Source organism: Molothrus ater, chromosome 8, assembly GCF_012460135.2.
Source record: "Molothrus ater isolate BHLD 08-10-18 breed brown headed cowbird chromosome 8, BPBGC_Mater_1.1, whole genome shotgun sequence".
In the NCBI taxonomy this organism is placed as follows: Eukaryota; Metazoa; Chordata; class Aves; order Passeriformes; family Icteridae; genus Molothrus; species Molothrus ater.
The window spans coordinates 13569451-13593623 of record NC_050485.2 but is presented as its reverse complement, the minus strand read 5'-3'; the positions used below and the strand labels follow the sequence as shown (position 1 = coordinate 13593623).

General features: G+C 38.7%; 2 protein-coding genes across 2 annotated transcripts in view; both read right to left on the bottom strand.

The window, feature by feature from the left end:
• Positions 1-302: 302 nt before the first annotated feature.
• Positions 303-3951, bottom strand: LOC118688199 (pulmonary surfactant-associated protein A-like). The gene is made up of 5 exons (XM_036385628.1): positions 3869-3951; positions 3298-3368; positions 2120-2197; positions 1385-1462; positions 303-679 (listed from the first exon to the last, which is right to left on the bottom strand). The coding sequence occupies exons 1-5, from the start codon at positions 3949-3951 to the stop codon at positions 303-305; spliced, it is 687 nt and encodes a 228-aa protein (XP_036241521.1).
• A 4934-nt stretch (positions 3952-8885) lies between these two features.
• The window catches only part of SFTPD (surfactant protein D), a 74764-nt gene continuing 59476 nt past the window's right edge, over positions 8886-24173 (bottom strand). The window contains 6 exon segments of the mRNA XM_054515607.1: positions 8886-9445; positions 10138-10209; positions 11197-11325; positions 14546-14654; positions 18649-18736; positions 22982-23036. Coding sequence (XP_054371582.1) covers positions 9069-9445; positions 10138-10209; positions 11197-11325; positions 14546-14654; positions 18649-18736; positions 22982-23036 — 830 coding nt within the window. The 3' untranslated portion in view covers positions 8886-9068.

Sequence of the window (24173 nt, the reverse complement as noted above, 5' to 3'; positions counted from 1 at the left end):
ACTTTAGATATGCAGCCAAGAACTCTAATTTTTGGTCTTGTAATAAATCAGCAGGCTAACAGCAGTAGGAACCCATAGGCAGCAGTATTGAGACTCTCAGTGGGCAATGATTATCAAACAGACAAAATGGCCTCTGCTTTCCATATACAGTTTCCTCTTTATGGCTGGCATTTGTTTAAAAGACAAATCAGACTGGGAAGTCGTGCATTTTATTTTTTCATGCTGCTTTATCTAAGTTCACTAGCTACAAAGGCAGACACGAGTGATAGGGAAGCATATTCCAGAGAGCAGCAGGGCCAGCACTAAAACTGGCAGACAATAAGGTAATTCTTGTTACACTTCTTGTCATTCCAAGTGCCATCAGTGTACATCTCCACACACTTCTCCTCCCCTTTGCCAGAAGGTTCATTTGGATACCAGTTAGTATAGCTCAGCTGAGCACCGTTCAGGAGCTGGAATCTTCCTGGAATAAGGGATTGTTTTATCCCCAGGTAGGCGTAGGAGTTAAAATATTTCACAAAGTACAGAATGGCATCATTCTCTCCAGGGCTCTTTGGAGTGGCAATAGAGCCTCCAGCCTCTTTACATTTTTCCACTGTACCATCAAAATCAGCTCTTCTTCCATTGGTAGCAAAGATTTTTCCTCCTGACTCTGTTATAAACTTGTTCAAGCGAAGGACTGCAAGAGGAGGGAAAAGCTGTTCAATGTCTGCGTTGTTGTGTGCTCACTTTGCTGTAAATTTTAACTCCTGCTACTTTGCTCCATAACTTTAGATTAAACCCAGGAAAAGGTAAAGGAAAGGAGAACTTGAAATCAAAGAAATTTGAAAATGGAAAAGGGGGAAAAGGGAAGAAACACACAGATGATGAAACAGGAGAATCACATAAGAATTTGGAGGAGGAAAGGAAATGAGGAATTCTTTTATTTTTAAAAAGGCATATGATTTTCTTTGAGACACTTTATAAGACTCTGAGGTGGTTTGCAGTGTACCAATGTTCTTGAGTGTGTGGGATCTTAGACTTGATCTGGTTATGATTCCCTTAGTATGTTTTTGGTGTTGTCTGTCTGCTCTGGGGGCACAAGGTGTGCATGGAGCAGCTCTGCATCGGCAGGGATTTTAATCTGGCACATTCCTGCCTTGCTTGCACTCATACTTTAGAGCTGTTACCCAGGTGTCTCTCACTAGTTATGAAAATCTAATTCCCACTCCCCCACCCCCATTTGAAAGTTTTCACTCATTGATATACCAGTGAAGAAGATATAAAAAGGAATGCTATAAAACTGCAGAAAATTCTGCCTTCTTACTAAGAAGCAATTTTTGCCCACCTGATCTATCCCCACTAACCCAGCAGCAGCAGCAGAAAGTAAAGACAGATAAAATACCTCCTTCAAGTCTTGAAATCCGATATTCCAATTGATGGATGGCGTCCCCATGTTCATTACCAGCCAGAGCTGTGAGATCTGTGAACAAAACCAGCTATCATGCACTTTGCTTTACAGTGTCAGGCTTGGCTTTCAAATAAAGCAGAGCTCATCGTATGAAATCAATACAAACTTTTGAAATGTTTGCTTGTCAAGTTTTGGTTTACTGCTGTGTTTTAAACAAGTGATATCTTCACACATACAACCCTTTGTAAGGGTTGGGGATAAGTTCCTGGAAGTCACCTGCAGATCAGGGATGGTTATGGAAAACTGGAACTGACAAACTGAGATAGTTTTCTCTCTAAGTGATTGAGCCTGTCCAGGCAAAACTCTGGCACTTGTGCTGTAGGTTTAGCTGATTTTTAACTGTATCTAGGGACTGAATCCCTGATAGAATCCTTCAGGCTATTCAAGCACTTGCTTACAGCTACAACCTAGGACTCAGCAACAAGTTTCTTGTCTATGGAAAATTCTAAACTTTTCTCTATGAGTTGAACCACTGCATCATTAAATAAAGATTTAATATTACTTTTTATTTATACTTTTATTAATAATTACTTCATATAAGGAAATTAATATTAAGTCCTGATTGTTTTATTTCAAGTAGATCACACAGCAGATTGTAGTAGATAGCACTGAGTTTTCAAAGCATTAAAATAGAACACAACAGATAAAAGTGGAGATAACTTCACATACCTGGTCTTTGTTGTTCATCTGCACTCTTGTCCCTACCTCCAAACAAAGACGTGAAAGGGAAGAATGGAAGAAGTTTACCTTGAGCACAGAATGGGAGCAGGAAAAAAGCTACTGCTAAGATTTTGTGCAGTTGTGGGAACAGCATCATTTAAAGCTAAAGGTAAACCAGAGTGGCTTAGTCTCCAGGGTAGAGTCCTGCATTTAAATAAAAAAGGAGAATGTTATAGAATTTTTCTGAGCATGAAGTCTTACAAATATTACACTTTGCCTGCAGTGACATGAATGCCATTCATGTAGTTGCAAAGTTACCTTATTTCAGACAATTAAGATATTTTCCCAAAAGACAGTCTGCTAAGTCTACAGAGCAAAAAACCCAAAACATCCCTTCAGAGCTCTTTCCTGTACATCAGATACCATTATATGCCATTTTTCCCCATACAAAAAGTTATAGTTTCATTTTAGAGGAGAGCAATAGACACATGGCTGCTTTAGCAAGAGAATATTTAAGACAAAGTGGGACATGCTGTCCTTGTCAATTGGTTTAAGAGCAAAACAACTGCTAATACTTATTCTTCTATTGCAGCATCCATTTTTTAACATCTCTTCACCTAAGGTGACGTGGTCTATAAAAAGAGGTGCAATTGTTAATAAAAATGTTGATGCACACATTGAAATTGGAAAGTTTTGTGGTACAGTTTAATAGATTCAACATAGTTGAAACAGCAACCTATCTAAAGATGTGCAACTTACCTAGCAGCTCCAGTGTGAATTAAGAAAGACTCATTAAACGGTCCAATTTATACAGCATGTAATTTGAGATTCATCTTCTTATCTACAGAGAGCACAAAGAATATATCATGTGATATGAATTGGCATATAAATGGAAATTGAATGAACTTTCACTTGAATGATAGGGGGAATGTTTTCTTCAAGAGGTAAACATACTTAAAACATGAGGAAAGTATTTGAAAGTACTTTTGTAACTTGTAGAAGCACTTTCCCAGGTTTTAAAACACCCACCCTGGAACAGAACAAATTTCTCAATTCATATTTGAAATACCTAATGTTTCCACAGAGTGGGTGTGGAAATGTCACAGAAGATAAGCCAAAACAAGTTCACCTGAAATACAATAGGCACCAGGAACACCACCATCATTTCTGTTAGACTGAGCACTTACCAGTGATATTGACCAAAGTCTCATAACTAAACAGAATCCCACAATTGTAGCAGCAAAGGCAGATGACAAATCTGCAGCACATGTAGAGGGGACAGCTAGAGAGACACATGCTGAAATAACTTACAGAATGCTCCAGGGGAGGTTTATGTGTCAAAAGAGCAGTTTTCTCCAGTTGAGCAAGGACCTCTCAGTGAAGGGAAAAAGCTGCTTTATGCCAGCCCTTCAAGTACAGAGGCCCAAGATGAGAAGCATCACTGAAATGGAGATGGCCTTGCCAAGTATTTTACAGCTGTTCTCAGCTCTGTGCAGTGGAGGCTTTGAGGAAAGGTGTTTGAGTCTGTGTTCCAGTTCAACCAAGTCAGATGCAGCCACATCATGCTTGTGGTGTCAGGCCAGCATCCTGGTGCTGCAGCAAGGCCAACAGCCAGGACAGCAGGGGAATGAGGTGCTTTGGGACTGGAAGGGGAATGTCAGCAGTATCTGTATTATTCTAACCAATGCTACTGGGTCTGGGCAAGGCCAGATCACCTCCACAGGCACTATGCACCCGTGCCTGCACTTCCACACTCACCTCACCCTCTGATTGTGCCTCAAGGCCTTTGTCCTTGGTGGTGTGCCCACAAATGCTGGATTAAATCCTGCTGCATTGCTCATTGAGTGCCCTTGAGTGCACCAGTCCTGTGAAAAACAAATAGGCAGTACCCAGCTGTATGCACACTGACAGAAGAGGGCTGTTTTAAATTTGCACGAGTTACCTTTGTTTCAAGCTTCTTGTCAAATTTCAAGTTCCTTAGCTGTTGAGTGTTTGATGTAATGCTTGCAACATTCTCCTGCCAGAGATTTTTTTTTTTACTTTTTATTTTTTGGGAAAAAAGCCCCACCAAAATCAAACAGAGAATGTGAGACAAGCCAGTAGCTGGGTTCTAGATGAGCCCTGGAAAAGGTCACTGGCAGAGCCTGGCCTTTTGCATCCATGGTGAGAACAGCTTGAACATTTAACTGCACCTGGAAGGAACCACAAGTTGGGCAAGTGTGACCAGAGGAGGAGATTTGGTCTGCAGTTGTGGGTTTCACATGCTGACTCAGGGCCTGGGAAACCAGGAGGGGGACAAAAGGTTTCTTGTGATAGACTACTGAGGAAAAACTGATGTAGATTTGATAAACTATAAACTTTTCTTGTCTTGATTTTCATCAGCGCATTAATAAGATGGTGCAAGTTAAGTACATATTTAAATGCACCTTCATTTCTAATATGCTTGTTTATGATTGCCTAATAGACTATTTTATATAACTGCCATAGCTTGTAAACTATTTTCTGATCTTTCCTTGAATCACATCACAGAGGTTTAGCAAGATTCAAGGACAAAGATCTGATAAAGAACAAACTATTTTTGAGTATTGAGGCAACTTTTCTTCAGTTTCCACATCAATCAATAAGGTTTCCTAGTTTCAGTGGCAGTGAAGCAAATGCTGGATATTCTGAGTAGGTATTACTGTGCAGTGTATGTAGGCAAAGGAAAAACCTGCTAAGGACAGAGGTTGGTCAATGCTGCTCTCTTAGCTGCCCAGAAATACAGGCAGAGTTGAATGGCTGTGTGCTCCTTCCACAGGCCTGTTTATTAGCCTTGCCTTGGTATACTTAGTCTCCTGAAAGTTAGGTTTTTTCTTCCATGGTACTATTCACAGGTAACCTTAAAAATTGTTTTCTTATTTTCTGTTTATATTTAAAGGCCCTCAGCTCTGGCGATATTTTCTGTTTAAGTTGATTTTGTTAATCTTCTGCTGTTGTTTCCAACCTGTCCTGTGTTTTCTGCATTTCAGAATAATTGTCAGACTGTCCCCAGCAACTCTCTTATACTTGGGAATAGTAGAAGAGCACAGAGCATGGGGAGACATGAGGTCCTATTTCTCAGAGGAGGGCTAAGGTTATTTTTGCTGACCACAAAAAGCAATTCAGCAAGATGTAGACACTTGGGATAGCAGACTTCAACAGGCATTTTTAAAAATTAAATGATGAGCAGCATTTTAGAGCAGAAAGTTTCATTTTACCTATGATCAGTGCACATGAATGCTACTGCCACCTTGCCCCTTCTAGAGGTGAAGGATCCACGAGGAGGGCTCTGGGTGTCTCTGACATGTCACTTGGTGCAGCTCAGCTGAGAAAAAACACAGAAGCTGTATAGCCAATGGAAAGCAAGACAATATCTCATTCCTTTTGCAGTTAAACAGTTCCCATTGCCACAGCCTCCTCAAGGGTTAAGGGACCTTTCTCTGCAGTGTTGTTCAGCTCCTGAGCCACAAGGGCAGAGATGGGTGAAAGCTTCATTCCAGGTTTCACTTGGCATCACCTGGGTTACAGCCCTTAAGGTAAATTCTGCCAAACCCTAACGGGGACTTCAAAAAAACATCCCAGACCTCTTATCATTTTTTCTAAGGTGCTACTCTAATTTCCAAGAATCCTGTATCTATTGTGTTTTGGAATCAGCTGTGTTTGTGTAGCTGTTGGCTAATAGGATTTTATTTTATAATAAGCTACTCTAATTTCCAAAAATCCTGTATCTATTGTGTTTTGGAATCAGCTGTGTTTGTGTAGCTGTTGGCTAACAGGATTTTATAAGAGTGTGCTTCAGCTTCCCATAATGAAAGATCACTTGCAACCTGACACTCTGAGCTACAGCTCACAATTTATACAAGATAAGGCAGCCCTGCCAGCCTGTGTCACATCCTGCCAGTTAGGTTCACAAAAAGTTGAACTGGAACTCAGTTTTCTCAAGAAACATGGGCCATGGGGTTTTTTTAATCAAGTTTCTACAAAAATCAGAAAAAAATATGTTTGCTGGAATCAATGGTCAATTTCTTCACATGTGGTAGGGATTGATGGGGGCTGGTGTGAGGTTTTTGAATGCTCAAAATTGATAATAGTACTTCTAAGCTGAAATAACTAATTACATTACACCATTATAAAAGAGGATATCACTCCAGACCAGAGAAAATTCTCTCTGAAATAAATATCCATAATATTTTGGCCTAAATCTTACTGTTAAACATACCTTATTAACTATATTCAATTTCTCTTATATGAGACAGGATCCACTTGCCTCAAAAGGGTTGGAATTTTTGCCACCTTTTGACTTGTACTAGGATCTTAATTCTTAAAAAACAGCTTCTATAGCATGTGGGGAGTTATTAATTTTCTGATTTAAAGATCTTACCTTTACGTTGCACTTCTGTAGCAAATTATTATAAATTAGGAAAAAAAATATTAACCTGGATTTTTCCTGGTCTGGTAATTATACATCAGGAATTATTATTGCACTTTAATGGAAAGATTTTATAAAAAATTTTTGTATTACCATAGCAGAAGAGAAACAATGTATTTTGTTTCTTCATGTGCCCAACCTCTCTGTCCATAAAAAAAAAATTAAAAAAATACATAAATGGAGAATTCAGATATTTCACAAAAAAATAGACTGAAATGCTGGTATTTCAAATAGCGTTTGAGGGTATAAATTGATAGAGTTATACACCAAACACACAAAAAAAAGCCATATCAAAATAAAAAAAAAAACAAAACCAACAATTTCTGGATACTTTTCGTCTGTGGAACTGCAAAGAATAATCAAGCAACATTACAGATCAAGTGTGAACCATAAAGAGGAAAGTACTGCCTAGCAGTTCTCTGGCTGGATCTGAGGAGCTTTTATTTTTCAGCAGCATGTATGTGTTTAATTTGATTTTTTTTCTCCTTTTTTCAATCATAATGGCTAAAGCAGAAAAAATTGGGCTTTTAGACCTAGCTTAGATAATTTGCTTATTGATGTAATAAATACTAGCTTGTGACTGGAAAATGAAAATCTTATTTTTCTTAACTGGAAATACTCTGTCTTGAAGTCTAAATCTGTTTAGATATAGATGTTATGTGGTGTTAAAACATTTGTAAAACATTTTTACACATTAAGGGTCTTTACAAGAGATCTCTACAGTCATTTTGCAACCCCAAATGTGGTAGAAATAAATTTTTCATTAACTAAAGGAATAGGATGCCCCAAAACTAGGCAGAGATATATGTAAATGAATATGCTTTTTCAGTTCAGAGAGTAAAAGATTATATTGGTAGGGATTTTTTGAGGGAAGGCTTCGGTGACTTTTTGTGACATGTAAACATTTTGCTCTAACAAAGAAACTGCACAGTTAGACTCAAAAACTGCTAATGAGGTTTGCTTATTAAAATATTAATCTTTAAGAGGTAGTTTCAAGTAAACCTTCAACACTTTCTATCAGATTTAGTGTAGCTGGTCAGATCTAAACCCAGGAAAATGAAAAGGTATAAATTTAGCCTTACCTTTTTTCTCAACGTAACCACAGTTAAAGTTGTCATGGCTTTATTACCTTCCTGTTTGAAACTTTTGGCTAAAATGGTACCATGGTCATAGGTCTCAGAACAGGCTGCTTTGGAAAGCAGGTTTGAAAGCAGGTTCACACTTTGAAACCCATCCAGCGTGGTCCTGGGTGCACCTTTTCCATTTCAGAACCCCAGTCTGCTCTCTTATCAGTGGAGCGCTGCATGAACCTTGGGGGTGAAGCATCCCTTGCCAAAATATTGGCAGGGCTTGCAGTGAATGGGAATAGATCCTACCCCTCTTTCTCATGGGAGCCTTGGGAACATCTACGACTGCCCAGAGTCAGGTCCAGCTCCCAGGGGTTCCTGCACTGAGCCAAATGTGGGGGAGGAGATTGTGTTTAATGCATGAATTTTAAAGCTGGTGCTTTCTTTTTTTCCCTCCATCAGGTAGTGTGTAAATGAGGATGGATGAGCCCAGGGCTTCCTCACTGCAAGGTAAGAATGTGAGAATGTGCTGCTCATGGTAACTCTGCTCAGCTGCCCAAAGAGAGTAGCAGGGAGAATATTCTGTGCAAAGTTGCTTCCTGGTCCTACCAGATTTGAGTTGAAGTCTGTCTGTGCTGTTGCTCGGTATGTAACATCAGCAGAGATGTTTGTGTTTGAACTGATTGAACTTCCACTCTTAGCTGCCTTCCCAAAATATTATCTGCTTTGGGAAAAGACAGGTGGCCTTCCAACACTGCAATCTCATGTTTTTCTGAGGGAATGTGCTGTTTTAGCAACAAAATGCAATCTTTGGCATTTTATACACTCTATCTACTTGAATTGAGTGCAATATTTATCTTTGTGTTTTATAGAGAGTAGCCTCTGAAACTAGAAAAATTAATTGTAACTAGTATTATTGATATTTTTATAAAACAAAAGGTGGACACTAATGAATCAGTGAGTGGTTCAATGTGACGCAGGCTCTGTGATTGAAAGCGATGTCCAAAACCTGAAACCATAATTGCTCCAGTGAAGTCAACCTCTGTGCATCTCTTCTGAGGCAGAAACTTAAGTACTTACATTAAGTACTTCAAAATGCTTCCAGCCATGACACCATGGGCAATTTTAACTTCAGCATTTCCAATCTCCCAAACCTTGGAATTTTCCTCTAATCTTCACAAAGGTACGGAGACAGTCTGCCATGAGAAATGAATTCTGAGGTATTCCCAACCCTCCAAAAGGGAGAAACACATCAGACACATCAGTTCAGGCACATTTTAATCATGTTAATCACCTAGCACATTTGGCATTTTCTAAGGCTAAAAAAGATCACAATATGATTCATCTTATATTTTAGGATACAAAGAAATTGCAGAAATTTAATCAACCCGAAACACAGATACTTCATTATCTCCATGCTCTGAGGTGGCTGAAAGGCCATTCTTTAAAATTCACAGATTGTGAGACGGTACATATTGCATTTTTTGTCATTCCAGGTGCCATCAGTGTACATCTCCACACATTTCTCTTTCCCTTTGCCATTGGGCTCATGCTGGTGCCAGTTGCTATAACTCAGAGGCATGCCATTTAAATACTTAACCTGACCTGAAGTCTCCCCCTTTCTAATGCCCAGGTAAGCATATTGGTTATAATGCTTCACAATGTCCATAATAGCTTTATTCTCCTCCTCATTGCTGGGGGCTGCAAGAGTTCCTCCAACCTCTTCACAGGATTGCAGTGCAGATGCAAAGTCAGCTTTCTTCCCATTGCTAGCAAGTATTTTCTCTCCTACTTTTCTTATTTTCCCATTCAAAGCAAGCACTGAAACATGAAAAGAGTTAGCTTTGTAAATTCTCTATGGCATACTGATGTAAAAGCAAAGTAAAAGAAATCAAGAGATGAAAACTAAAAGTGCTAAAAGGAACAGAGGGAAAAATTGAGCTAAGGAAGAAGAAAAATAAAGATCCTTAATTTTACCCATTCACTAACTGCTCACTAAATATATTTTTCTGCTTGTGACCACTTGTCCTTGTCTCCAAGACAAGGATGTCTCACCAACATCTGCTAAATATCAACGCTGTTATATTTAGTGTACTTTCTGAAGATGATCAGCATGCTTCAGATTTGAGCAAAGGAAACAGAAAAATGATAATTGTTTTGTGAATCCCTTTCAGTACAAAACAATTTACCACCTTTAACACTCTGGTTGCTGACAGATAAAAGTGGTACAAGACTGAGTTTCCACGAATCCATGTGGAAAGTACAACAGGTAGTTGGAGTATTTTTAAAAATAAACCCAATTTGAATAAATGTGCATTATGATTGCCAGAGATCTCTCACCAGGGAAATAAGAGCCCTGACTTCCCCTGCTTTGAGTGAGAAAATGGAGTTTTGGAGTGTAGAACCCATTCCAAATGCAGTTTCGTTCCTGCAAGTCATGGTTCTGTAAATAACTTTGCCTATTGCACTTAAAATTGATTGTGAGCTGAAAAAGTAACAAGGGGAAGAATTACCAGCCTCAAGTCGGAAAAGTCGGTGCTTCAAATTTGCTAAAGCAAATTTGCTGGCCAGAGAATCAGGCAGACCTATACAGATAAAAACAAAAGTTATACAGTTATACTAGGCTGTGCTGCTAGGAACAATCCCATGGATAAAAGCAATTACTTTGCAGAACTAACTTGCAAATGTATTTTTTAGCATCAGCAAGAGTAAAATAAATATTTTCCCATTATTTTGTCACATTGTTGATAATCTAGATTAAAGCAAACAAAAACATCCAATCCTCTGAAATGCAGGTAATTCTCCTCTGCAGAAAAGAAACTGAAGCCCTACAGGTTGAAGCCTTTTGTTAGCTTATCTATGAAACTGGCTTTGCCAAGGACAGGTTTCATTGGTGATGACAGGCATGAGGAACACTCTGAGGAGGAAACAGTTTCTATGGCGCCGTGTGAGTTTCTTTTTAAAGTGCTGGGTGTTTATCTCGCTTTAATGGGAGCCATAAACAGTGGCAGTGGAAGGTTTCTGAATAGTGTAAAATACATCCAGTGCTGCTTGCTAAAGATGGGAACCCACTGTAAAGGTAGATTCTTTTTTTCAGACCACTTTCCTCAGGTAACGGGGGTCCTATGTGTAGAATAAAGTCACTAATGTATTCTCACGATCATAATCCACAATTCACAGCTAAAACAAACAGCAATGGAGAAACACAAAATGTTGCTGCATCCCCAGCAATACTGCAGCTCTTACTGCACTTCACAGCCCATTTAAAAAAAAACCCCATATTTGACCTAATACAGGGACTCTGGGAATAATTCTGATCATGCTTTAGCCTTGTCAGCAGACCTGGAGAAAGTATTTCTACATATATATGAATATGTACATAAATTTCTCCCCCAGAAGAAAGAGGAGACCTGTTTTTTAGAAAAAAATAAACTGCCCATTTCCTCCATTCTCTTTTCCTTCTTGTGCTTAACACATCTGCTTCCTTGAGAGCACGTGTCCTTCTGTGTTACCTGTTCTGGTCATGCAGCCTTTGTCAGGTGGGTCTCTTGCAAAAGAAGAAGTCTGCTTACCTTTGAGACCATTCCTTCCAGGGATACCAGGCAGCCCAGAAATTCCTGGGCATTTACTCAATGCATGGCAAGTCACTGACAAAGCAGCCAGTGCTATGAGGATGTAGGATGAGTTAGACAGCATGATTTCTCAGGCCAGCTGTAAAAAAAAACAAACCCACACATTTGTCAGGCAATTCTGTAAGAAATTGTAGACATTGGTTTATACAGCTGCACACTCTCCCCCCCCACCCATCATCCCTTCTTGAAATCTACATTATTTACTTGTTTAAATAAAGTTTATAGTTCAGGTGTAAAAGATCTATTTTGCAACCATTGTGTAGTTCATACACAAAATTCTTTCTAGACTGATAAACTTGGAATAGTGAAGATAAATTATCCCTTTCACTGTCACTGACTATTTGTTGGATTAATCCTTGAGAAATGATAAACTCAGAGGTAACTGATTACACTTAAGCCATTAGCTGTCTGCAAGGACTGTAATCACTGGATGATGCATAGGATATTAACCTGAAAGGCAGATCTGCCACAGTGGAACTGGTCGTGTTTGGGAGCTTGTTAAAGCCCAACACTATCTAAGCACATTTATTTGGCATAAACTGATACAGTTTTACACATGGGCAAAACTTTATAGCGCAATTGACATTCCTATCCTGTTTTGAATAAAATTCCACAAGCTTGAAAATGTCAGTTAATCTTGTAGAAAATAAATGTTTGCTGGTTGGCAATAGGCTTATTCATATTATTTTATCCCCACAGATAAAACAACAACTAGGGTTATAATCTTAGTGCTGAGCTATCACGACTGAAAAGCATTTTAGAACTGTACATTGTGGGTTGTTTACAGCAGAGTAAGTGTGTGTGCTGTGCAGCTGTGAAACCTGAAGGACTGTAAGATACTATGGCATAGAAATATCCAGTTATTGACATCTTTCAGTTAAAGTAACAGGAGATATAAAGAAAGGTTCAAGATGCCAGAATGTGTATCTGTTTCCAGTGGGGTGATGTTCATGAGTTGACTCATACAAAACAACTTAATATCCATTATTTCACTTTTCTAGTGGCACAAATCAAAGAGGATCCTGTACCTACTCTCTCTTAAAAAGCTCCATGTTTTTTTTTTAAAAATCAGCATTTACACATACTAGGTTCTAAATCTAGCTCCTCTTAAAACTTAAAATAAAAGCTTGGTTGGCTTGAATGCTCTAAGATTATTAACACCTAGGTTGATCAAGCTATAACAAGGTATTTGCTGTTACATTTCAAAGTATATATGCCAAGCAGAATCAAAATATCATCTAGTGTCATTTATTAAGTGAGGTGAACTTTTAAAAGAAAAAGCATTGTTTATATCTTCCATATTGACTCTGTTATAGAAGACTTCTGAGGTTATTTTTAATCTGCATCAACAGCAACTTTTTTTTCTAGGGGAATGTCACATCAACCTCAATCTGATGCCACATACCCTTGAATATACAAATATTCAATTATGTCATAAATTTGCAGCACATAGGATCTGTTTAACTAACAGAATATGGTCAAGAATTTGCACTTTAAAGAATGTAAGATCAAATCCACCTGAGAGCACATGTGCAGTATTAAAGGTGCTGTTCAGTTTAATTTGTTGAATTTGAAGCATCTCCAGTTGTTTACCCTTTACTGAAGGCCAGCAGACCCCTCTGGAAACTCTGGCCAGTGACTCAGAGAGAGCAGATTATTAAAGACCTTAACAGAAACCTACCTGAGGTGATAGGCATACTCACATCCTTGAGATAAGGAAATGCAATTACAACATGTACCCTTTGCCTGGTGATGATCATTCAGGGAATTACATCTGAATGGACTACTGCATCCAGCTCATAATTGGATTATGATGCAGAGTCAGACTCCTGATCAGTTATATAGCAAAATTGAAAAAACACAGCTCTTCAGTTTTAATCCAGTTTTAATGACCTTCATCAGTCATTACTATCTAGTGTCCTTCAGGCACCTCCTTATCTACCAAAATTGCTAGTATAAGCAAAGTAAAAAAATTACTAATAAAGGGAAATTTAATTTTAGAACATAAATATGACCACAGAAATCAAAAGGAACAGGTTTGCCTTCTAGCTGAAATTCTTTGTGATTTATTAAAAGGAAATTCAACTTACCCTTCTGCTTCAAAATGAAATGAAAAAGCAGTTCACACAAATTCCCTTTATATAGTGTGGTGTTTGTTAAACGATATGGCTGAAGTGGATACTGAGGCCACTAATGAACTTTTTCAGTTTTGCTCATATATTTGTTAGGCAAATACTGAAGTCAGTTTTAAGGGTTGAGAAATTTCTTTTTTTTTTAACAAAATACAGCCAAAGTTGTAGAAAATACAATCCAGAACTAACAGATAACCCCAGATTTGTATACACAAAAGATATAAAACTGTAAAGTAACTTTCAGCAATTTTAGGTCATATTTTAAAATTGTTTGTTGTTTTATAAAAGCAAAAAATGGCAGATGGCCACCAGTGGCTCTTGTAAAAGGAAAGATACTCTTGTGATTAATCTTAGGGAAGCTTGGTACCTTCCAGATAGTCTGACCCAGTAATCAGAATTCTAAACTTTCCTCCCCTCTCTGTATCTGATGTATTTATCTTACCTTAATATAATTTTCTAGCTATGGCTAGAATGCTCATTCTGGTCTCTCTTGCACAAGACAGCTGCTCCTCTCTTGGTCAGAGATGGATCTTGGAAAAAATCTGTGTACATGCACAAAACTCTCAAATGGATTAAAAAAACAAAGCAAAAAAAAAAAAAACCAAAAGAGAAACCAGAGGTTTTGCTCCTGTTGTTTCCCAGAAATAAATACTGGGATTTTGTAACTTCCTTCTGGTTCTGATGCATTCTACTCTAAAATGTTTGATGTTTTGTCAGTTTATACTGTGGTCTCTTAAGGATAGGATGTTTTCTATTTTTCATTTGCATTTACATAAACTATTTAAGTTTTGTCATCACCCCTAATAATAGTGTTATTCTTTCTGAATGAATCCAGCAGGATTCACAGCTGCAATCTAACACCTTTAGGCTCCCTGCTCAGCAATTAGAGATGTTTCATATCAACTGGCTGACCTAGCCAAGATAAAATACCAAAGCAGAAGATACATTTAGGATTCCCCTTAGACATAGTGCAGGCACTTAAATCCAGTTCCACTGAGAACTGTGAGCCTTGTCCTGCAGTTAAAAGTGCCCAGCATGGCCTGTTCTCTATCTCAAAACCCCCCACAAATAGCAAATTGAGGATGTAGCAGGTTTCCTTCTTAGCAAATGATCAGTTAATACTCACAAATGTATGTTCTGGACAATCTGTCTTCAAAGTCCTTCCTCTACCAGATGGGCAGCAGAGCTCTGAATGCACACTAGTCCTTTTGCAGCACCAATGGAAACTATTTCTCTCTGTAGCCCACATGAGGTAGATGTAAAAAACTGGTGTTGAGTGGATAAAATGTGGATTAGACAGTACCCAACAGATAAAATATTTTTTCTAATTCCTGTTGCAGTTTGGAAATAGCACAGATACCAGACAACTGAGCACAGTCAAAGACACAGGTAATTCTGTTTCTGGATGGCAGCAGACCTCTGGTGAACATAGGAAATTTCTTCAATTCCAGAACAAGATGGGACTTAATGGATCCAGATTTTGAGAAGCAATATTTTAAATATTGCTGGGTGCCCAAGTTCTTGGGAATGCTACCAGGACAAAATCTCAACAGATCCAATTTCCAGGCAACTCTGCAACAGTTGTAAGGGCTGGTTTTTCTGCTGCATCACTGCATATACATGCAGCTCTAACGCATGAACAAGATAAGTCTCTGGAGATTTGTACTGTTTCTTCCACCTAACACAGTTTATATTATAAGAAAATAAAAGAATTGAAAGCACTAAACAGGGAGATCAGTAAAGCTCCAGTAGCTTATCTCTATCCATTTATGAACATGTGGCATGAGCAAAACATGGCTTATGATCTAGTAAAACCTTATCAATTCTTATCTTTTGGTAAAACTTTTGAAGAAAGATACATTTGGTAACAGTTGTTCTCCCATGAGTCAGATCATACTTCCACAATGGAATCTGATAAGAAATCTAAAACATAATCCAATGTGAGAGATTACTTAGTCATTTCATTTACTTTCCTTAGTTATGCAGCAGAGAATGAGGGAAAACAAACATACTCAACAAGGAAGAAAGTAAGTAAATATTTTGTCTGCAACCTAGCATCCCTGTAGAATTGCTGGGATGGGAATTCTGAAATTTGTAGGTAAACCTGTGTGATAATGGCTGAAGGCCTTTAGCTGGGAAACACCCACAAAGCTCAGCAGGGAATTTTAATGGTTTCAGAGGACCCCAGGCACTGCATGCCCCCTTCTAGCATTAGGAAGAACCATAAGAATATTAAATATGATGTTCTGACAGTGGATTAAACCCAAATCCTGCTCAACTCTCAGCAAAGGAGAACTTGGGGAAAAAATGGAATCTGATTTTCAAGATGCCATATGGCCAAAAAGATTGCTTCTTTCTGTAACAGCTCTGCATGCTACCCTCAAAAAACTAACTGCCAAGGGGGTTTCAGAACCAGAACTAATTTTATACAGCTTTCAAGCTTCTCATTTTTAGAACACAAGATAAACTCCTCATTTTGCTGTTTTGAAGTGAGCTGATTAGTAACTGATTATGATAACTTAGCATGTCCTGATCTGTCTAAAGGTATGTTGTGCTCTTTCACATAAAATAGTGATGTACTGCCTTGCTAGTTTATATTAGCAATAATTTAAAGTGTGTCACTGTGCTGCAAGTTCCTGATATTGATTCTCTGAGTGAGTCCTTGGTACAGCATCTGTGTGACAAGCAGGTGTGGTCAATTCTCCATGTTTACCTCTTTCAAAACAATAGTCATTTTTAAAATTTGCATTCTAGTATTTCCACTGTAATTTATTTGCTGAGCTTTAAATCATACAGAGTTAAGTGTCTATAGTTAGCTTTAAGAGGGCTCATTGGCATCAGCTCAAGACTTCATCAGAAATACAGGGCACTAAGCATATGTCACCTCTTATGTCATGAAACAACCCAGTAGGTCAAGTGTTACCTCCTCCCCTCCTGCAATTCAATTTTATTGACTCAAAACCAAACAAAAATATGGGAATTTCAACAGTCCCCCACCTTTGGAAAATAAGAAACACTGATAAAATAATTTGTATGCTAATTTACAGTGCACTGATGCAGGAATAGGAGGGAAAAAATGTCAACAGTGTGGCACTTAATCCCACTGCTAATACTTAAAGAAAACTATGCTGTGTGTGCCCTAGACCTTAACTTGAGGATAAACACATTACAGGAAGAATGTAATTGCTGATGAGACCTGTTTATATTTATGAAAAAAGCATGGCATCAGAGAAATGCTGTCAGCTCAATAATACACTGTTTTTTTTGGGGAGTGAATCCCAGGGAGATTTCTATGTTTAAGTGTACACAGGTAGATGTAGAAGAAGAAGGAATACTGAATATAGATCATGAATTTCCAAGCAGAGTTGGGGAGCAAAGCTTGGAGCACTGGATTTTAAAGAGCTGGCTTCACCAGACTGAACTGAACCTTAACCTTAACCCAAATCCCTTTCAATCTATCAATTTTCTATTCTAGGAAAAACAAATCAAACTTTGCTATCAAGAAAAGAGGTGACCAGATTTCAATTTTTTTTCTTAAAGTCATGGTTATCTCCTGCCAAAGAACTTTCAAGTTAAACCCATGTTAACAGAAGTACCTGGCCTTTGCTTTCAGATTACATTAGATTCCTTCTCTCTCATATACTTTAAATAATTGATTTAAACTACAGATATCAAAGTGGTCTCTTGGGTTTTGTGAAAATGGTAGGCAAGTTGCTAGATTAAAGTAATTTTGACTGAGCCATTGTTTCTATGCCTTGAATTAAAAAAGGAGAAAATCAAACAGCACATTAAAACAAAGGCAACAAGCAGCTCTTACTTTGACAATAACAGAGTTTTAGACACAGCCTTCTTCCTTCCTTTGGGCAGGCCAAATGCTCTTCCCTTCTCCCTTCCCATATTCTTTGTCCAGGTTTGGTAAAACTTTGGACCACACTCTAATCAGCTTCTGTCTTGTCTTTTCATAAACAGACAGAAACATTTCACTCTAAATTCAAAACCTAGCAATGTTTTCAAGTCTGTTTCTTACCTGTTTCAGAGCTAGCTAAAGGGGGATGTAATTCCTAGGATCACTGAAGAATCCTGTTTTTTTCCCCTCAGATCATCAATTCACCTTTTTATCCTGTAGGACAACTGTATTGTCCTGTATTACCAATTCTAATTCCTCCTTTCATCTTCTGCAGCAAGCAGCCCCCTTACAGGAATACTCCTTAACAGCATGGGGGCTGACTCCTAATCTTCGTTCAAGAGCACAAGGAAATTACTCACTGCAATGTCACTTAGGTGTGTCACAGAGGAGTAAACATTGCCTTCCTCCACTGGGAACAGTGCAAAGAGAAATGCTGGAGGTGTCCTGCCACTTTGTGTTCCCATAGAGATGAGCTGCACCATTTACCTCCCATCAAAAGTGGTAATAGCAATTTATGCTTGAACAGCCAATGGCCAACATTGCCTTGGAAACATGTGCTTGCAATTCATATCTTGCCCTTATGAATAGCCACCTGGCTCTTGCTATCAATTTAAAATAATCTAGCCTGCTGATAGGAAAAAAATTCTGCCAAGCTCTTATTATGTTGTTATTGCTGGGAAATGGCTGTGTTATGTCTCACTGATAAGTGTTAGAACATATGTATCCAAAAGCATTGTCAGTGTTTTATTTGCAATAGAAATTCAAAGTCCTTGGGAGAAACTTGTGGTTGAAAACACATGGCAGAAAATACAGAGTAGCAAAGGAAAATAATAAACTCACCAAGCTGCTGTTAAGGTCTGATGATCGCAGTGAAATGAAGCTGCTTTGTATTTTACTGAAGGGACACAATCATTAATGAATTCTCAGCAAACACCACCTATTGTGGTTTTTATTGCTGTTATGAGCTGAAAATTAGGATAACAGGTATTACAGAATTCCATTTCCCACAGATTTTTTCAGGAGAGCGAACACAAAATTCTCGGTGTTTTAGCTGATTGTGTTGTTGGAAGCACGTAGAGCTTAACACACCAAATCTGCTTCTTTTGCACACGTTTGATCCTAATTTGTGCAAAAGCAGAGGAGCATTTTATAGCAGACAGCTAATGAAGTACTTCACCATTTCAGTTCCCCTGAAAAGCAGATATCCTGAGCACCTGATGGGTTGGTGAGGCTCAGCCCTGCATCCACCCAGCTCCTGCAATTGCACGTGGTGGTTCTGTGCCAGCAGAGCTGCAGGGCTGACATGCAAAGGAAAGGCTGTCAGTGCCCAAGGAAGCAGATTCATCTCCTTACCTTTGATTGATACATCCCAGCTGACTTGAAACTACCTAAGGTGCAGTTATTGCAGAGGCTTTGGTGCAGAAATACTCTTGGAAGGTTCCTGCAAGGGTAAATGAGAAAAGCTCTATTTAAAGCCCCTTGAAGTTCAGCTAATAGATAAAAACAAGGAACAGATGAAGACTCAAAGAAATAGAAATAAAACAAACAGGAATGAACAGAGTTCTACACCCTCAGATTCCCTCTCAAGAGAGGGGAAGATCTTGAATGTTGCTTGAGGCCAAAATGGTTCAAACTGAAAACGTTTATTAAATGGTTATTAAAACACAGCAGACTTAACTTGAATGACAAATCAAAGAGAATGTTTAATAACTTTGAGAAATGTAATAACCAGGAATGTCAACTACTTAACTAATAAAATATCATTTTGTTATTCCATGGGGGTCACCTCTTACAGCCTTTAAGTAGCTTTATATGTAGTTTTGAAGACTAACAAAAATAATGTTTATTAAGAGAAAAGAAACTCTACACAATTATTAACAATCATTTCAGCTACCTATTCTAGTATGAATATACCTTTTATAGTAAAATGAAAGTATTAATTATATTTATTTATAAATTGGTTTTGGCACTCTTACTTGGATTTGAGGACTCATTCTAGGCAGACAGGAACATGCTTGTTTCCCAGGGGTGGGAATCTACTCAGGAACTCCTCAAACATTCTCATTTTTCAAGAAGTCTCACTGTTTGTCTGCCTTACCAGAACATCTCAGGGACCCAAGCTAGAAGCCAGGTTTTCCCCAGCTGTGCCTGTGCTCAGCCCTGTGCACAGCCCAGCCTGCTGGGTACAGCAGAGCTCCTCTTGCACAGGCTCAGGCCATTGCCATTGTTCCTGTGGACAATCCCCTAAAGCTGGAGTGATTTTAAGTATTAGCTTATAAAATTTAGCTTTCAAAACCTTGAGAACTACTGTGCTCCTGTTTTGGTGCCTGTGTCACCATGCCAGTAGTACATTGCATTTCTCTAGAATCTATTTTCCCACACAAAGGGGGCCCAACAGTTTAATCACTGCAATCTTTTATGGTTTTTTTACCTTTCCTGATGAACAGACTTTGTTATTGTTACAGAGATAAATTATGTAAACTATACTATTTTCAACAACTCACACAGTTTGCCACAATAAAGACCAAATTCAGAACTATTTTGAGAGTATTTGACAAAAATAAACCTTAGGACTGCAGTATTCAAAACCACTGGAGAGCTCCCAGTAACTTGAGACAAAGAGTAATATACAATTTTCAGTGAAGTGATATACATAATACATTTCAGCACTGCAGATACATTTGAAATATTTCTTAAATAGCTTTTTAAACTGCTATTGTGTGAGAAGCTGAAAACTTTTCTTGTATCCAGTCCTGCCATGTCGTTGCCAACACTTATTAAAAATACAGGTTTTGCTTTAAGATAGAACTTAAAACATGATGTTATAAAGAAACAGGAATAGAAATATTTTCACTTTGCTTGTAGAACTTTTCCATTGAAAGGCTTTTAACTTCTATTCATCATTAGTCATGAAACCTAGAAATGCACTTCACTCATGAAAATGACAGATGAGATTCTCCAGAGGGTGGCAATTGCAGCTTGATGCTAAATACCATGCAGTAGAAAATAACAGCCCATAGAGGACAATCAGAGACTTCAAGATAACATTTGCTCCACTACTTTTTAATGCATAAATAAAATATCTACTTAACAGGCTTAGGAAGTCCCATAAATACAACCCCTTTTCCATTTTAGCTGCATGTCTAGAATAAAAAGGTAAAAGGATTTAAATAGTGCATAATTTCCTCCTGTCTTTCCTTTCTGTGAATATGTATGGTTGCTTAGGCAGCGTGGAGAGGGTGTAAGGGGATAGAGAAGTTAAATGTTTGTGATCTGTAGGCAATGTAGTGCTGGTCAAACCACTTCTGAATGGGACACCTTCACAGGGGTGTCATTGGACACATAAAGTGCAAGACAGGAGATAATCAAGAGAGTAACTAATGCAGACAATGTGATTCTGCTGAAGGGGTTCCAGGATTTCCAACTAAATTTGGTGAAACTGTGTCTGTCCATCTCAGCTAAAGAAACTTGCATGCTTTAACTTCTCTTACATCAAAACAAAACTGTGAATTATAAATGTCCTTGGGTATAATTGTTGGGGCAGGATGGAAATTTGCATAGAACTTTTTTTTCTACACAGCTGAAGCACAAGGCAAAGGTAGCCAAGTGTTGCAGCACAGCCGTGCAGCTGGGAAGAAAGGGAAAAGATTCTGTTCAGGATCTCCCAAGTAAGCCCAGAAAGCCTGATGAGAAAAGGTACAAAAAAACAGTGAAATTCAGGCTGCTGCACTGCTGAGCAGCTGCAGGTGTGTTTGCATGAAGCCCAAGGTAGCAATCTCAGGCTCTGAAATCAGACACCTAAACGTGGGTCGACTGCTACTCTCACATTCTGTGTATTTAGTCCAGCTGCTTGAAATTTTTTCTGAATTTAAACACTCTAGAAGAGGATGCCAGCCAGTTGCACATTGTAGAGTCTTCCTCCCACTGCAAATATGCCAGAAGTTTCTTTGCAGGATGAGCACAGAAGCTCAGCTCAGAGGGACAAACCGTGCCACCAGCTGAAGTCATAAACAAACCAGAGCTCACAGAAAGCCAGGAAAAAGCTCTTACAAGTGTCTACCCTGAAGCACTGATCTAAACAGCTCAACTGATGTCTGAATCTCCACTGGGGTCACAGGCCATAAAAAGAGATTTTAACTGTAGGTGCCTCGGGAAAAAGTCATTTGTGCTAGAGAGAGCACAGAGTATCCAGTCGTGCTGCTGGTGTTGAGAGGTACAGCAGAGATTAAAAGAGACACAAGGCTGTGCCTAGCTTTCCAGGCAATCTTGCATTGTTTATTCCCCTGAGCATTTTTGGCCAAACTGCAACCCAAGAATGATTTTTCACTCCTTAGGTCTCCAGGTGCTTAGAACAGAGCAGAGCCATTCAGCAGTGCTACAGTCACAGGCCCTGCATAAAGCCTCTCCTCTGCACGTTTAAACTGAAGAGTTTGATGCCTTCACACCAGGAAACCAGCCACAGCAGAGAACTCACCTCTCCTCTGCTCTAACTGTACATTAGCCACCTGCTCCCCCATATTTATGTGTTATAAGTAAAAATTAAAGCAGTAAGTAGGAGCTGCTACTGATTGAATGGCTTCCTGTTTGCACCTTGTAGCTTCCACCAAAAATTGCCACTTGAAAAGTAAAGAGAATGAAAAGAGCCTTTCAATGATTGTGTTTTTTTACATGTGACAGGATAGCTCCTCCTGAGTATGTACTTAACCTGAAATTGTGTTTTAGAAAGATAAACCCAGCAGCTGATTAACAAATGCTGCTTTCATCCTGAATTACTTATAAGCCCTGTGGAGGTCATATTAGCACAATATGAGTTGGTTCTATTCAGGGATATAACAAAAATACAGATTAGTTTATAATTAATGCAAAATTAAGTGGTCATCAGGAATGCTGATTTAAGCCTTCTGGAAGACAATAGACCACAATTTCAAACTCTTTCTTTTTAGCACCTACTGAAGAAAGGTGTTTCTCAAGGAAGAAAAGGTGTCCCTGACATAAATGATGAAAAAGGTCAGAACTTAGGGCACATCTGATAACACCTTGCTCAATTTTAAAATTTCAAGTAATATGAATTAGTAAAGAGCTCATTTTCTATTTCTAGGTGTGGCTCCTGCCCTGTAGACTTTTGTCCAGCTGAGATCAGCCTGCTCCTACATGATGGCCTTGCAGGCTGTCAGATTCCAGCACGACTTTTCTGCTCCTCTGGGCACTGCCTCAGGACAGGAGAGCTGACCAGGTAAGCCCAGACTGACAGAGCCACACTTGCACAGCTGCTTTTCCAGCACAGATGGGCTTTCACCAGTGTAATAAAGAGCACTTTGGTTTTCTCAAAAGAAAGGGAATCTGGCAGCTTCCCTTCTGCACAGGAGGTGTTAGAGCGGGGGGAGCATTTCCCTTGAGATGGTGACACCAGGGTAAGCCTACAGGACAGGAAATGCTGGAAATGAGAAGTGACACCAGAAGGAACCTAAAAGCTCAAGGACTGGGAGTTTATTCCAAGAAGTGCACCTCAGATGTTCTATAGATCCAATCCTTGCTGGGGCCAAATATGCCTTTCCTGTACAGAGCCTGGTTTAAAAGTTAATTATCTGACAACTCTGGGCTGTAGGAAACTGAGCATACAATAGGAATGTTTTCCCATTCTGCTTTTGAGAACTTCCAGTGTGTATAAGAGTACTTTTGCACTTACCTGCAAACCAGTTTGTGGTTTGTATAGATGTCATTTGAATGAAGCACAGTGCTCTCTGAAAATAAACATTAACTTAAGGTTACAAGAAGCTTCATAAATTTCTCAGCTCTATTGGAGATTTGCTGGGAAAAATAATGTAAAAATCAGTCTAAATTACACTTCAAAGCTGAACCCTTGAGAAGGTGGCTGAAATGGCATCAGGAATAGTATTACAAAAAAAAACAGTTGAAAGAAAGCAACCATTCATATCTTCAAAATACTACTCCAGTTTGTTTTTTCAAATCAGTAGTTTAGTCATTGCAACCTACTGGCTGATGCACTGGGGGAAAAACATATCACTGCTCTTAGTTCAGGTCCAGATGAAATGGTCTCAAAACAGTTCACAGTGGTTTTTGTGTCTCAAAGTAGACTTACATAATCATTCCAAATGAATGCATTGAAGACTGAATTATTTCTGATCCCTAAACCCAAATACATCTTTTAGATATTGCACCATTTCCTGTGGTTTTAGGTAATAAATATTGATTAAAAATTCCCAGGCAAAATTTTAAATGCTCTGTTTTTCATAGCTGCAGGACACCAATTAATGCAGAAAAGGAATGCAGTTCACTTAAAACTGCAAAGATACTTTGCCAGTAATGACAAGGAAGGCATGAAGCAGATCAGCAGATAAATCATACTCTGGAAAATTCATGTCCTTCACCAATTTCAGTAATTGCTTTTTTGCTGTACCTGTATAACCTAGTGCAGAGAAAATAAATGTCATTACTTATAAAGGTAGACAGGGAATTAGGCAATGAAAATAACAGCTATAAAACAGATGAGCTGGGCATCAATTGCTCCTCTGTACAGACACATTTCTATGTTCCCATGGGTCCATAACTTGCCAGTGTAGCCACAATCCTCCTCTCCTTAGAGGCACTTAGCTCAGTCCTAAACCAAGTGGAAGACAAATTGAAAATCTGCTCCGCCATGGTTAAACACTTACAGCCTTCAATGGAAACATTTTTCTTAATTGTCAGACTCGTAGTACTGGGCTTTGTTGCCATGATATCCACCCCTTCCTAGTGAATACAGTCCATAATTTTGTAGTTCACCTGAGGTGAAAGAAGCTCCCATCAAGAAAATCATAAAAGCTTATAGGATCACTTCTCTCACATTAAGGACCTATCACACAAACAGGGCCTTTTGC